The sequence below is a fragment of the Pavona decussata genome, unplaced genomic scaffold (assembly GCF_977016875.1).
Source record: "Pavona decussata unplaced genomic scaffold, jaPavDecu1.1 SCAFFOLD_14, whole genome shotgun sequence".
Classification (NCBI taxonomy): Eukaryota; Metazoa; Cnidaria; class Anthozoa; order Scleractinia; family Agariciidae; genus Pavona; species Pavona decussata.
This window is the reverse complement of record NW_028145437.1, coordinates 241967-256940: the sequence shown is the minus strand read 5'-3', so window position 1 is coordinate 256940 and position 14974 is coordinate 241967. Positions and strand designations below refer to the sequence as shown.

The 14974-nt window shown below is 37.7% G+C and overlaps 1 protein-coding gene and 2 long non-coding RNA genes across 3 annotated transcripts; 2 read left to right on the top strand and 1 right to left on the bottom strand.

The window, feature by feature from the left end:
* The first annotated feature begins 2182 nt into the window (after positions 1–2182).
* Positions 2183–6409, top strand: LOC146487553 (uncharacterized). The gene is made up of 2 exons (XR_014868258.1): positions 2183–2490; positions 5385–6409. It is a non-coding gene; the product is annotated as an uncharacterized LOC146487553 (long non-coding RNA).
* A 117-nt stretch (positions 6410–6526) lies between these two features.
* LOC146487552 (uncharacterized) lies at positions 6527–6816 on the bottom strand. The gene is made up of 2 exons (XR_014868259.1): positions 6621–6816; positions 6527–6581 (listed from the first exon to the last, which is right to left on the bottom strand). It is a non-coding gene; the product is annotated as an uncharacterized LOC146487552 (long non-coding RNA).
* A 2618-nt stretch (positions 6817–9434) lies between these two features.
* LOC146487551 (sterol 26-hydroxylase, mitochondrial-like) lies at positions 9435–11340 on the top strand. The gene has a single exon (XM_085129621.1). The coding sequence runs from the start codon at positions 9506–9508 to the stop codon at positions 11099–11101; it is 1596 nt and encodes a 531-aa protein (XP_084985747.1). The 5' UTR covers positions 9435–9505; the 3' UTR covers positions 11102–11340.
* The last annotated feature ends 3634 nt before the right edge of the window (positions 11341–14974 follow it).

Below are 14974 nucleotides of genomic sequence, written 5' to 3'. Positions count from 1 at the left end.
CAGCTTCAGGATCTAAAGCAATACCAGAGTGTTCGCGTGCAACTGGATCCTAATAAGCCAGTTTGGCAGAAAGCCACTGTGACAGTGATTCAGCAACCCACTGACAGGTCACCCAGACGTTATCAAGTGCAGACCGAATCTGGAGCGCAATATTTCAGAAACCGTCGACACTTGCGTCCTGCAATTCAGAGCGACCAATCAGAAGAGCTAATAGGGCAGCCTGCCCTTCCGGCAGAGTCAGTTGCGCCAGCATCACCACCGACGAAAACCGTCAGCCAGACATTGCCGACGCAGTGTGCGCAAGACCACACCCATCCCAGCATTGCAGCCTCTAGACCACATCAAACTGTTAGACCACCAAAAAGACTGATCGAAGAAGTGTAGCTGTAGGGACACTAAAAAAAAAAAATCTTTGAGGAACTTTCAGTTGATTTTTTTAAGTTGGTTTTTTCTATTAAGAAAGGGGGATGTAATATTAGATGCGTGCAGAATGTGTGAACCACTCGGAAAAATTAAGCTATGAATAATGCGTGCAGAATGTGTGAACCGCTAGGCATATTTAAGCCATTCATTATTATTCAAGTTCAATTGAGTTTGACCGTCGTTCGGTTATAATAAAAAATCTTTGTGTCAGTCGCTTCGCGTTCGAGTAAGTAAAACCTAGAGAGTCAAATAGCAAGAGGAAACACCCCCCTCTAGCTTTCCTTGTTGTGAGTGACTTTCGCAAAACTCTATACTACTTCAAACAGAAAATTGGAAAAATTATTGCGGAACAATATGTTTATTACTCCCTTTTTATTATCGACTCGTTATATAACTGCCGTGTAACTTTGCTGTAAGATACCATTAAAGTAACTTTTCAACGCTTTCCTGTAGTTTTCGTTTCGTTCGCGTTGTTAGTTTTAATTTTGTTCCAAATATTGAAATGAATTTGATTTATTATGAAAGGCGTATTTCGATCAACACTGCTATAGTTCGTTTCGAAACGGTTTTTTTATTCCGGTTATAAGCCCCCCTCCCCCACCCCGGATATAAGCCCCTCCGTTTATAAGCCCACCCAAAACCCCTTACGAAGTTGTATAAGCCCAGGGCTTAAAAGCGGCAGTTTACGGTAGATCTTTTTTGTATTCGAATTTTGCTTCCGTCCACACGTAAGTTAAGTGGCATTTCCGTCGTCAAACACTGGTTGAAAATAACAAAATTAATGATGTCCAGGTGACGACAGTGATTCAAAAAGTTCCACACCATACCACCGACCAGGAGCCCATTATAGCCTGGCCCCAGTGGTTTTCTTTCTTCTTTCTCCTCGGAGACGCGAAGTGGCGACAACGAGCTGTGGACGTTACTTCGCGGCTCCGATACTGTTTGGGGAGAAAAAAGAAAGAAAACCTCTGGGACCAGGGTACTAAGGAAAACGGCGTTTCCAAAAACCAATCGCTTTCAAAAAATTCAGTTTTTGGTCACGACAATATTAAAGTCCCGGGCAATATAAAGTCCAAAATGCCGTTTGAATATGGACGGGAAACCATAACGGAAAAAAAAAGTTCTGCTTGCAAAAATTCGGCCTCCTGATTAATGTCATTAATGGAACGTGGCGTGAGTAACAAACTAAAGATTAAGAAAAGCCACGACGACGACGACGGTAACTGACGAGAACGTTAGAAAACAATAGCTTTAGTAACACTGGCTCTGCACGTGCGTTATAAAGTTTGGTATATTTGTTTGTCGTCCTCTGCTAAACAACGACGTGAAATGACCACATTAAGGGTTTTATGGAGAAAGTAAACGCGTCATGATTTTGTCCTTTCTCTTTCTGCCCCTACGACGTTAGGTCCTGGACAGTTCGGTCACACAACACAAACTAAATGAGGAGAAATTATCGCGAATTTATTCAGAAAAGGCGAATGGAATTTTTAAGACCCGTCTTGAAAGAAATTTACCTTGTAAGATACTGCCCTTTCAAATTGTTTTTGGACATTTTGACAGTTATTCAATAGAACTTTTTCACTACTGTGTTCGTAAATCATTTTTTAAAATCATCTATTGTATGTAATAAAAACACTAGGGTTCGAAAGAGGTTTTGAAGATGATTTGGATCATTTCCGTTTCCGGTCGGGGATCATTTGCTGGTCGGTTTGAGAAAAGATAACATCGGCCTAAGGGAGGTGACGTCATGGGTTATTCTTCGGAGCAGCCACGAACCGAGATCCGATTATACCGGAAATTGACCTGCATTCACTCTCTTTCAGTAGTAATGGCGGACGACGTCGGGGAAATAAAGACTTCGAACGTTTGTTAGGATTCGTTATGGTAGAATACAGAGTTCTTTCTACTTTCGTTTCTCGGCGTCTGAACACTGACCTCAAGGATTTTACGTTCGATTTGTGGAAGAAACGTGGAACTATGAAAACAGTCAAGATTTGCTTAGGTAACATCGGCCTACGGGAGGTTAACATCGACCTAAAGGAGGTTAACATCGGCCTAAGGGAGGTACGTTTTATAGCACCACGTTTGTATCGTATGTGTTATACTGGCACAATCGTACACATGGAAAGCTTATTTGCAAGCATTAAAACTTACAATCTTGCAGGAGCTTTTCTAATCATTGACCTGAGTGTGATTTCATTAATTTTATTACCAACTCATAACATCCACCTACAGGAGGTTAACATCTACCTAAGGGAGGTACAGTGGCTTACAGCGTATATTTTATAACCTATGTATCATAAAAGTCAATTCATAGGCATAGAAGCTTACTCTCTAGCAGGGAAACTCATCATAAGGAGCTTTTCTATCATTAACTTGAATTTCATATTAAATATTTTCATTTTTACCAACTCATAACATCCGCCTATAGGAGGCAAAGATCTACCTAAGGGAGGTTATGGTATTATAATAAGGCAGGATGGACTTGAAGATTAAGCTTATGAATCTTAAGGGGCTTTTGCATTTCGTGTACATGCCGTTTTAAAATAAATTTATTTATAAAGAATTATTATTATTATTATTATTATTATTATTATTATTATTATTATTATTATTATTTGAAAAGCCTTTTAATCTCACTAGAATGAGATAAATGAGAGTTTTCTCATTTTTTTATTTACACTCATAACATGGAATACAGTGAAATGCAATATTGTTCTCTTGTTGTTGTTGTCATTTTTTTCTTGGTTGACCCCATCAACCTGTAATTTTCACATTAAATTTTGCTTGAAGTGACTGTTTATGACTGTAGAAATGATAGATCATTTTTAAAAAATATAACCCTTAATATGTCAGAATTTATTTTAATTTAATTTGTGATCTGACTTACAAGAGGTTTGACTGTTTGACTGCTTCATTTTTTGTTTGCCATAAACCAAAAAATACAACATAAATACATTAAAGATGATACACAATATTCCTACTAAACTATTTACAAGATGAAATGTGTTAAAGGCTAGGAAGCCTATATAGAATCCTGGGGCTTATTAACTATAGGCGTCCTGGAACTATAGGATAAACCATAGAATGGTACTGAATGAAAATTCCAATAATTTTTTTTTTAAAAGGAGAAAAAAAAAAAAACAAGAAAAAGGTGTGTAGCTCAACAAAGAGTCAATTTAACTTAGAAAGAAGGAATTTTCTAAGTCTTTCGCCAAACTGATACTTTCACTGTTTTGAATTTCACGACTAAGCGAGTTGAAAAGCGTAGGACCTTGAAACCGAATTGAGAATTTTCGAAGATTAGTTCGACAATAAGGTATATAGAAAAGGTTGGAATTTCTTGTATTATAAGAATGTATCTGGCTTGCAAGAGTAAACATATCGCGAAAACAATTTGGAAGTAAGCTTCTTTTAAAAAGATACATAAATTTACCTATTTGGTATAAATAAATGTCGGAGAATTTTAACCCTTTCCCGACCAAGAGTGCCATATGGCACAAGATGCAATTATGAGCTCAGTATTTGGTCAATTTATGTGAAATTTGCACAACCAAAATATCTTTGAAGGCATAAAATCATGCCCCCCTCCTATATGAGACTTGATTTACCACCCCTCAAACTTTTGGATTTTTTTTCCTTTGTACGTTAAGGGTCCAGTTGATATCTTACAACAAGCAATGCACTGAGAGCTGTACATTAAGCTATAGTTTAGGGGGATACCCAGTATGTACAACGAATATGAAAATTTTCAATGTTTTTCTTCTTTCGTTTTGGACTTTTCTCACTCTCATATGTGACCTCCTCCATCTCTGTTGGTGTGATTTATAGCACACCCCAGAAAATACCTTTTAAATGGTATATCACATGTGGTCTCCCAGTTCATAGTTAGCGATTTAGAAAAATTCGCCATTTCCCTCGGACGGGAAAGGGTTAAAATCTCCTGTTCTTTAAAAAGAACACCAGTATGAGCATCAAAAGAAACTTTAGATATTATTCTGATTATCTTCTTTCGCAGAACAATAATCTGATTTAAATTAGACTGATATGTCGATCCCCACACAGAAACACAATAAATTAAGTAATGGTGAACTAGACTATAGTACAAGGAGGGTAAGGAGGTTTTGGGAAGGCAAAAACTAGACTTATAAATAATACCTATTGATTTTGATATTTTTCTAGAAACACTAAGAATGTGAGGCTTCCATGACAAATGCTCATCGAGGATAACACCAAAAAATACTGTCTCTTTCACACGTTCAATTGCATTGTTGTCAATTCGAATAGATATATCAAGTGTTTTCCTCCTTTGGGGTGGTCTAAAAACCATAAAATTTGATTTTTTAAAGTTAATGGACAGCTTGTTTGCTCGACACCATTGAGTTAATTATAGCATTTCAGAATTCAAGATTCCAGGAAGCAAGTTAAAATCTTTGTGGGAGAAAAATATGTTTGTATCATCTGCAAAAAGAATAAAATCCACGACCTTTGACACGTTACACAGATCATTTATATAGAGTAGAGAGAGTAGGGGACCTAGTATAGAACCCTGAGGCACCCCGCACTTAATTTCGCAAGACTCCAAACTGACGCCATTAAATTCCACATATTGTTGTCTATTGCTTAGATAGCTTTCGAACCCTCTAAGTGAAGTGCCGCGAACACTATAATGCTCTAATTTTGAAATCAAAATGTTATGATCAACGGAGTCAAAGGCCTTGGACAAGTCTATAAAAATACCAACTGTGCTTTCCTTATTGTCAATGGCAGAAGAGATTTTGTCATATAAACAAGTAAGAGCATAAGCGCTAGCCATGGAGTGATGCTTGCGAAAACCATACTGATTGTCAGAGAGAATGTTGTGATTATTAAGAAACCTTAAAAGACGATTGTACATTACTCTCTCATTGCTTACTACAGTACATTAACAATATTGGTTTTATTTTATTTCTTTACAGAATGCAATACTTAAACTGCACAGACCGCTGAAGAAACAGCTACTTCAAAGACACCTATGACTCATTAATTCCACAAAAGACATTGTGTACTCAATTCATATGCATAGAAGCTTACTCTTCAGCAGGGAAACTTGGGATCATAAGGAGCTTTTTTATCATTGACTTGAATTTCATTTTATTTTTACCAAGTGATAACAATTCCACCTACGTGTACAGGAGGTAAAAATCTACCTGAGGGAGGTCATGATGTTTATAGCACCATGCAAGTATGTATAATAGGGAAGAATTGACTTGAAGAAAGCTTATGAATTTTAAGGGGCTTTTGCACTTCATGCACAAGGCCCTCAAATTTGGAATGACAACCCTCTTGATTTAGGTAATTCGCTTACTATCTCGAATTGTAGACAAAAACTTAAAGATTACTTCCAATCAAATTGTGAATTCATGTCCTTTTGAACTCTCGTATACACGGCTTAGCTTAATTTAATATTTTATTTGTTATTTATTTAATTTTTTTTCATTTAAGTTATTATTATTATTATTATTATTATTATTATCACCACTATTATTAACATTAATATTTATCTATTTATTTATTCATTTATTTATTTATTTATTTGTAAACTGTAAAGTAATTGCACCATTTTGACCAATCTCCTGTATGAATTGTGCCATATAAGCCCCCGGCTTCGGCATCTCAATATCGATTTACAGGTATTACTTATTACCATGCACTCTCTTGTACTATCATTATGAATAAAGAGCATTATATATTATATTGTCTCAGTTGTTCAATAATATTATTGTATTCAAACAGAAGAAAAAAAAAAGAGAAAAGTCCAAATTCTCCAATGCCAAAGGTACAGTGTAAATTCAGTTCAATTTCTCTACCCCAGCCAAATTCAATTCCCTTCTTCCCAGGCATGGTACATGGTCAAATGCCATGTGGGAGGGGGGGGGGGGGGACAAGGCATTTATTTTTTGTTCAAATTTGACTTGTTGTCCAACTCATGACAAAGTTCCACCCGTATTTAGAAGCATAGAGCTTACTTGATAACAAATGACACGTCATGAGCTTAAAACATGAAAATGAAAACATTTAGGGGTGTTCATTTGGATCTTTTGAAAAGCACACTCAAAGGTTCATGGCATGGCTCAATTTCATTTTGACCTTTACTTGAGGTACAGATTTGTTGACTTACAAAATAATAGCTCTTTATGTCATATCTTTTTGACTCAATAGCCATAAAGGTTAGCAACCATAACTGTAATTGAATATGGATATTTGAAAGATACATTTCAATATCAGGTGAAAGATTAAGTAGAAGAAAGACCCTCAGTTATTTTTTTGGGATTTCTTTTCACAACTGCTTAAGGACGGTGCCTACTAATAGCGAAGTATTTTTGCACGGTTTATCACTATGCGGGAAAAGCAGATTTGGTAGCAGGTATTGAAAGCCAAATTTAAGGAAATTGGGGGTAACCACGCATTTTTTAGAGATAACCAAGCAACAATTTTTTATTATTCTAAAAAGCAGCAAAATACAAAGCAATGTATGGCACTTTTTTCCAAATTGAAGCTTTATTATCTCTGAAAAATGCATGATTTCCCCCCAATTTTCTTCTTGGATACCAAAATCACTTGCTAAGTTCTGCTTTCTCCGCATAGTTTTAAAGTGCGCAAAAATATCCCTGTTATAGTAGGCACCACCCATAGGAAACCCGAGTATCTCCAGATGCACAGAACGTATGCGCAGTAACAATAGTAGGCACCGTCCTTAAGTTCTTGAAAGGACTGAGAATCTTTCTTCCAATTAAACATTACTTAAAAATGTTGGTCATTTTGTATCTTTGCACTCTAAGTGGTACATATATACCAATCTACACAATTTCCTGCCAGAGAGGAACAAAATTATGACCATTTGCATCCAATCCATCATTATATGGGAGATCCTCCGTCAATTAACCCTACAAACTTGAATATCAAATTTTACATAATTTTGCCACATGACGAGAGGTCAAGCTTGACAATAACAGTTCAACAACATCTGTTGTACACAAAGTCTTTTGAGGAATTGATGAGTCATAGGTGTCTTTGAAGTAGCAGTTTCTTCAGCGGTCTACACAGTTTAAGTATTGCATCCTGAAAAGAAATAAAATAAAACCAATATTGTTAATGTACTGTAGTAAGCAGTCAAACAGTCAAACCTCTTGTAAGTGATCACAAATTAAATTAAAATAAATTCTGACATATTAAGGGTTATATTTTTAAAAATGATCTATCATTTCAACAGTCATAAACAGTCACTTCTAGCAAAATTTAATGTGGAAATTACAGGTTGATGGGGTCAACCAAGAAAAAACGACAACAACAACAAGAAAACAATTGCCTTTAATCATCATAACAGCTATTATGCTATTTTAATGCACCTGCATTTTTTCTATTTAAACCCATAACACCTCTCACAGCAAATCTTTATGGCTGTAAAATTGTTTCATTAGATGAATATAAATGGCCCAGCATAGGTCAGTGTGTTGCCAAAAAATAATATTGATAATAATATATTTTAGTATATACCACACAAGTGAATAGTGCTTGTAGCGCGCGCTGATTGGCTAGCTCGGAGGTGATTTGCCTAGTACTATTCACCTCCGAGCAACCGAAGAGAAACAAGATGGCTTCCCGTTTCGCCACGGTCACTTAAGAGGAAAATATTTCTTTAAAAAAGACGGCTATTACAAAAAATACAAAATGGCAACAAAGAAACATCTAATGTTTTGCAGTGTGGTTTCAACAATAGGACAAATTTCACGCAACAATTGCAAAAAATACACGTGAGCTACACTAAGCAAGTGCCTCCAGAAGTTTTAGTTGTCTGCAAGAAAGCGAGATGGAACTTTCTACAATAAGAAATTAAAGTAATTTTTGGTCCACTTCTTATTCAGCTTGTGTGGTATATACTAAAACAATTATTCACCTCAGTGTCGGTGAAAGTGACAGATATTTACTATTCACCTCCACTTTGGTGAATAATTGTTAAATATTCCATGTTATGAGTGTAAATAAAAAAATGAGAAAACTCTCATTAATCTCATTCTAGTGAGATTAAAAGGCTTTTCAAATAATAAAAATAATAATAATAATAATAATAATAATAATAATAATAATAATAATAATTCTTTATAAATAAATTTATTCTAAAACGGCATGTACACGAAATGCAAAAGCCCCTTAAGATTCGTAAGCTTTCTTCAAGTCCATCCTTCCTTATTATAATACCATAACCTCCCTTAGGTAGATCTTTGCCTCCTATACGCGGATGTTATGAGTTGGTAAAAATGAAAATATTTATGAAATTCAAGTCAATGATAGAAAAGCTCCTTATGATGAGTTTCCCTGCTAGAGAGTAAGCTTCTATGCCTATGAATTGACTTTTATGATACATAAGTTATAAAATATACGCTGTAAGCCACTGTACCTCCCTTAGGTAGATGTTAACCTCCTGTAGGTGGATGTTATGAGTTGCGTGGTAATAAAATTAATGAAATCACACTCAGGTCAATGATTAGAAAAGCTCCTGCAAGATTGTAAGTTTTAATGCTTGCAAATAAGCTTTCCATGTGTACGATTGTGCCAGTATAACACATACGATACAAACGTGGTGCTATAAAACGTACCTCCCTTAGGCCGATGTTAACCTCCTTTAGGTCGATGTTAACCTCCCGTAGGCCGATGTTACCTAAGCAAATCTTGACTGTTTTCATAGTTCCACGTTTCTTCCACAAATCGAACGTAAAATCCTTGAGGTCAGTGTTCAGACGCCGAGAAACGAAAGTAGAAAGAACTCTGTATTCTACCATAACGAATCCTAACAAACGTTCGAAGTCTTTATTTCCCCGACGTCGTCCGCCATTACTACTGAAAGAGAGTGAATGCAGGTCAATTTCCGGTATAATCGGATCTCGGTTCGTGGCTGCTCCGAAGAATAACCCATGACGTCACCTCCCTTAGGCCGATGTTATCTTTTCTCAACCTTGCTGGTCGGTACGGCGTCGGCAACGTCTCTCCGACCAGGCCTGGTGACCGCCATATTGCCTGTTTGCTCGTGACAATCGATGTAATGTTTAAAGCCATGAAATTAAAAGCTTGTGGATTGTTCTTCGTACGTTCTCAGCGAAACATCAACTGTTCCAATCGAACAATCTCTCTCTCGCTTTCAACGTTAGCTCAGTCCAGGAATAACGAAACCTTGAAATCATTAGCTGATCTTCCGGGACCCATCAGCCTTCCAGTGGTAGGATCAGCCTGGAGATTCTTTGTTGGAGGTGAGCCGCTTGGAAAGCGATTATTATCCGTGCAGCAAGAAAGCGTAAACAAATATGGTTACATATTCAAACAAGAATTTGCCGGTCGTAACACTGTTGCATTGGCAGACCCTTCGGATGTCGCCAAAGTACTGCGAAACGAGTCCAAGTATCCACAACGATTTCGCTTCCCTATTCTCGATTATTATCGCGAGAAACGACAAAAGATTCCCGGTGTGTTCTTTGCAGATGGCCCCGAGTGGTACAAACATCGAAGCGTGCTTAGCAAACGAATGCTTCGACCCAAAGAAGTCGCTGATTACGCCTCTGTCTTCAATGAAATTATATCTGATTTTATTCACAGATTGCGAATTGTTCGAGAGCCTGATGGTTCTGAGAAAGCTAATGAGGTTTGTGGACTCGATAACGAGCTGTTCAAATGGTCGTTTGAGTCTGTTGCAGAGATGTTGTTTGACAAACGATTTGGGTGTCTGGAGCCACAAGTAAACGAAGAGGCACAGATATTCATCAAGGCTGTCGGAGATTTTCTGTACAATGCAATTGGTGTAGGATTCTTGCCAAACTGGTTCTACAAGATCTATGAGACTGAACAGTTTAAAAAGTTTTTCAACAATTTTGATACCATGTATGACTATGCCGAATTGTTTATAGAGAGAAGAATTAAGGAGCTTGAGGTCAAGTCAAGTGACCCATTGAAGGTTGATGATGACAAAGCTGGATTCTTTGAATTTCTGTTGTCAAGTGGAAAACTCACCAAAGATGATCTGCTTGCGAGTGTTATCGATGTTCTGTTTGCTGGAGTTGACACAACTTCTAACACCATGCAGTGGGTGCTGTACATGATGGCGAAGAACCCAGACAAACAAGAAATCCTACGACAAGAAATTTTGTCTGTTCTGGGAAATGAAACCACAGCAACACCAACAATGCTAGCACAGGTGCCTTACCTCAAAGCTTGGGTTCGAGAGACACTGCGGCTGTATCCTGTGTTATCAGTGTTATTCCGAGTTTTACCAACAGATATTATACTCAGTGGCTATTGTATTCCTGCTGGTACTCAAGTCGACATGTTTTCATACTTCATGAGTCAAGATGAGAGTGTATTTGAAGATGCTCAGGAATTCAAACCAGAGAGATGGCTTCGGGATAAAGAACAAAGCTGCAAGTTTAATGACGCCAAAGAGGTTTTCTCTTCCATTCCATTTGGATTTGGAACCCGGATGTGCCTTGGCCGCCGCATCGCCGAGTTGGAACTTCATCTGCTCTTGGCCAGAATTGTTCAGCAGTTTGAGATTGGCTACCCTCCTGGGGACACTGTAGAGCCATTCCTCAGAGGAGTAATTATTCCCGACAGACCACTGCGAGTCAAATTTGTTGACAGAAAAAAGTAGAACTCTGCAATTGTATTATAATGACTGATTGGGGATTTTATTTTCTACAGAAATTGACAGAAAACTTGTTTACTGCTTCTTTAACCCTTTCCCACCCGAGGGAAATGCCAAATTTTTATAAATCGCTAACTATGAACTGGGAGACCACATGTGATATACCATTTAAAAGGTATTTTCTGGGGTGTGCTATAAATCACACCAACAGAGATGGAGCAGGTGGTCACATATTAGAGTGAGAAAAGTCCAAAACGAAAGAAGAAAAACATTAAAAGTTTTCCTATTTGTTGTACATATTGGGTATCCCCCTATATATATATATATATATCTATATATAGGAGGGGGCATGATTTTATGCCTTCAATTTGTAGATCTTTCCAAGATCTTTTGGTTGTGCAAATTTCACACAAATTGACCAAATACTGAGCTCATAATTACATCTTGTGCCATGAGCTCATCCAAGGGGGTGATTCACAAAAATGTTGACATCTTTAGCCTCGTTATAAACTGGGACCCTGTTTAAGTTTTTTACAAGTGCATGCTAGAAATGATCTCAGTCAGCAACAAGTCCTTTAACATTGACCCTTTTTATACTAGAGGCCGCATTATTGGTCTGAACGAACTTGGGCAATGATTGCCCAAGTTCGTCCAGACGGATAATGCGTCCTTAAGTATAAAAATGGCCAATGTTTGCACTGGTTTTGTATTGCAAAATCAAGGACCTATGTTTGGTTTTTTTGCTGCACATTGCTACCAATGAACATTTACGGAACAAAGATTACACTGCAACATTTCACTTCAAGAGGAAAAATCCAACGTTTCGTCATGCCGGATCGAAGTAAAACTGAGTAAAATGATTTCACTTCAAGATTTGGCTGGAATTCGCTATAAAGCTGTTTAATATGTGCCACCTCTTAAGAGTCGATTTGACTCCCACTGCTAGGTGTCTTGCTGTTTCTCCCACTGTTGGTCACATAAATTGACTTTGTATTTGTTGCCTTCAACATTTCTTTCTGTTGTTCTTAAACACAGTTGGTGATGCAACTTCCTGCCAAAGAAATGCATTTGGTTCACATACTTGAGTATGGCAATCGTATTGGTTGCCCTGTGGTGCTGCATAGGGGAAGTGATGACATAACCTAAACCAAAATTTCTGGCATTGATGCATGCAAATTTTCTTACCCATGGGGCTCCACGCACGAGCCTTGTCGCACAGAGCTCCGCTATTATTTATTGAAAAGATGAACATCATGATCATTTCCATACCAGCTGGACTAAAGCGAAAACTATCATGAGTTGTAATGGCCTAGCTGTTACTTGACACAACAATTATTGTTAACAATTTTGGAAATGAAATTTTTCAGAGCAGCATTAATTGTTCTTAATTTCTTTGGGCCTTGGGCCTAGATACGTACCCTGCAATTATACAACTGTTATGTAATTGAGTGTGTTCATGGTGGTCATGTTTGGGGAGCCAAACAAAAAATATTTGTATTATAACAAAATTTATTTCCCAAAGAAAAATCATTTTATTGTTTCGCTCCTCCAATATGGCTGCCACGGACACACACTATTATATTTCTCCATATTTCTTCTGTAAAAGCATTTCTTTTTGGCCTCCTAAAACATATGCAAATCAATAACAATAATATTGATGACAATTGACAACAATTGATGGAAACTAAAAAACACAAATTTTTGGCCATCAATATTGGTCATCGATTTCCGATATCAATCAATCGTTATGGGTAATTGGTTTCATCAATTGATTGCGCCGGGTTTAAAAGTACCAAACAAGGTCAAATTAAATTTAATTGAGTGGACAGCAGGCAGCAAATTCTTATCTAGGATTTCATCCACACACACACACTTCCTCTAACGCACCTATCAATGTTAAGCCTGGGGGGGGGGGGGGGGGAGGGACCCCGGGCATATGTGGGGCATTTTTTGACTGAGAGTCTGGGTGGGGGCGTTTGACTTTTTTGGGGAAGACAAATGGGCCCTAAAAGCGTGTTGTTTTAAGGCACCCATTTTGAAATGCGAGGACTGGCGAAAGAAGTGGATTTGTTCATCATGCAAGAAGCCGAAGTTAGACTGTACTTGGACAGATTGTAGTTCGTTCTTCAGAAACAGTCTCCTTATATGGACTGAAGACTGTACTTCCACTTCCGGTGTTCTGCGCGTGCTACTTTTGATTCATTTAGCGACACTTTAATGTCCCTAAAATAAATGGTCTGATATTTGATACAATTTGTTTCCAGGGTAGGGAGATTTGACTTGATTTGAACCATTTTTTTTAACCCCAGGGTGGGTGGGGGTTTTAATAAAAAAATTCTTCAAAAAAACTCAAATGCTCCATATATGCCTGGGGTCCCCCATCAGGCTTAACTTTGATAGGTGCATAAAGGAATAACTGATTTGTGAGGCTTGATTTATTGTAATTTCTGAGCCCTTCGGTTTACCTCCAGCTGATCTTATAAACCCAACTGTCGTATAATCAAGCCCCACCCGAGTCTTATTAACGGCGACATGCTCTCTTTGGTCAAAAGGACGAAAGAGCGAACAACAATTCAATCTGCCCGAACACAAAATATAATGGAGCTGCAGGTTATCTGGGTTTATTGGTATTGGATTTCTCATATATATTGGGCACTATCCTTAGCCTGCGTAGCAAGCGTAGCAGGTGTTTCTGTGAGGTTTTGTGTAGTGAAGCGAAAAACTAATAAACCCCACGGAGACGCTTGCCAAAGTAATAGTGTTGTGACTAATCAGCGACTAATGCTACGTCACGAGGGGAGTGTGACAGGGGCACCAAGCGACAACATTAAGGATGGTGCCTACTATTGCTACTGCGCATACATTCTGCGCATCTTGAAATACTCGGATTTCCCATGGATAGTGCTCACTTATACAGGAATATTTTTGCGCAGTTTAAAACTATGCGGAGAAAGCAGAACTAACTGTAGCAAGTGCTCTTGGTATCCCCCCCCCAAAAAAAAAATGGGGGTAACCGTGCATTTTTCAGAGATAATTAAGTTTCAATTTGGGAAAAACTGCCATACATTGCTTTATATTTTGGCACTTTTTAGAAATATTATTGCTTAATTATCTCTGAAAAATGCACGGTTACCCCCAATCTTCTCTTTGGATTCCAATAGCACCTATTGCCCTTGCACCATCCTTAAATTAAAGCTAAATAGTTAAAAAGTTGTTTCATGTAGTCCAAGAAAACCAGACTAAGTAATCCTTATAACCTTAAAACTCCTGTATGTAAAACTAGCACTTTTCAGGCCTCTTACTTTAATCGTATTGTTAAGCTCTGGAACTATATCTGTAAATTATCACCCCCTACCAGTTTTTCAACTACTGCTTCCTTCCGCAACTTTGTTACTGAGCACATGTTTCACCTTTTGCAAAATCAGTTTGACATATCCTATCCCTGTACCTGGTCAATTATACAATCCTGCTCCTGCCATCCCTAGTTTTTTAGCCTCTTTTGGTTGATTGTGTTTTAATTATTATTTGTATCATGGGAGGTGCCACGCATGGGTCCTCACGTCCCGTTCACACCTGCCCTTTTGACCTTATCACTTTAAATCACTTTGCACATATTTTTCATTTCTTTGTGGCTGTTTAATTTATTGCATTTAACATGTGTGATGGTCAATAAAGCTGTTAAAAAAAAAAAAACAAAAACAAAAAAAAAAAAAAACATAATAAGCTATGATAGTTTGGTCTACTTGGCTTCTTGAGCCGAAAAGTTTAGGGAATGGAATCTTAATCCCCGAATTCGTGAGCTGACTTTGGCTTTCCAAAAATGCCAGCTGGTCTTTTTTTTTGGGGGGGGGGGGGGTAGGTACTTCTAACGGTAATCGC

Excerpts from the sequence above, each read along its gene's own strand:
- LOC146487551 (XM_085129621.1), top strand. The coding sequence starts at position 9,506 with ATGTTTAAAGCCATGAAATTAAAAGCTTGTGGATTGTTCTTCGTACGT.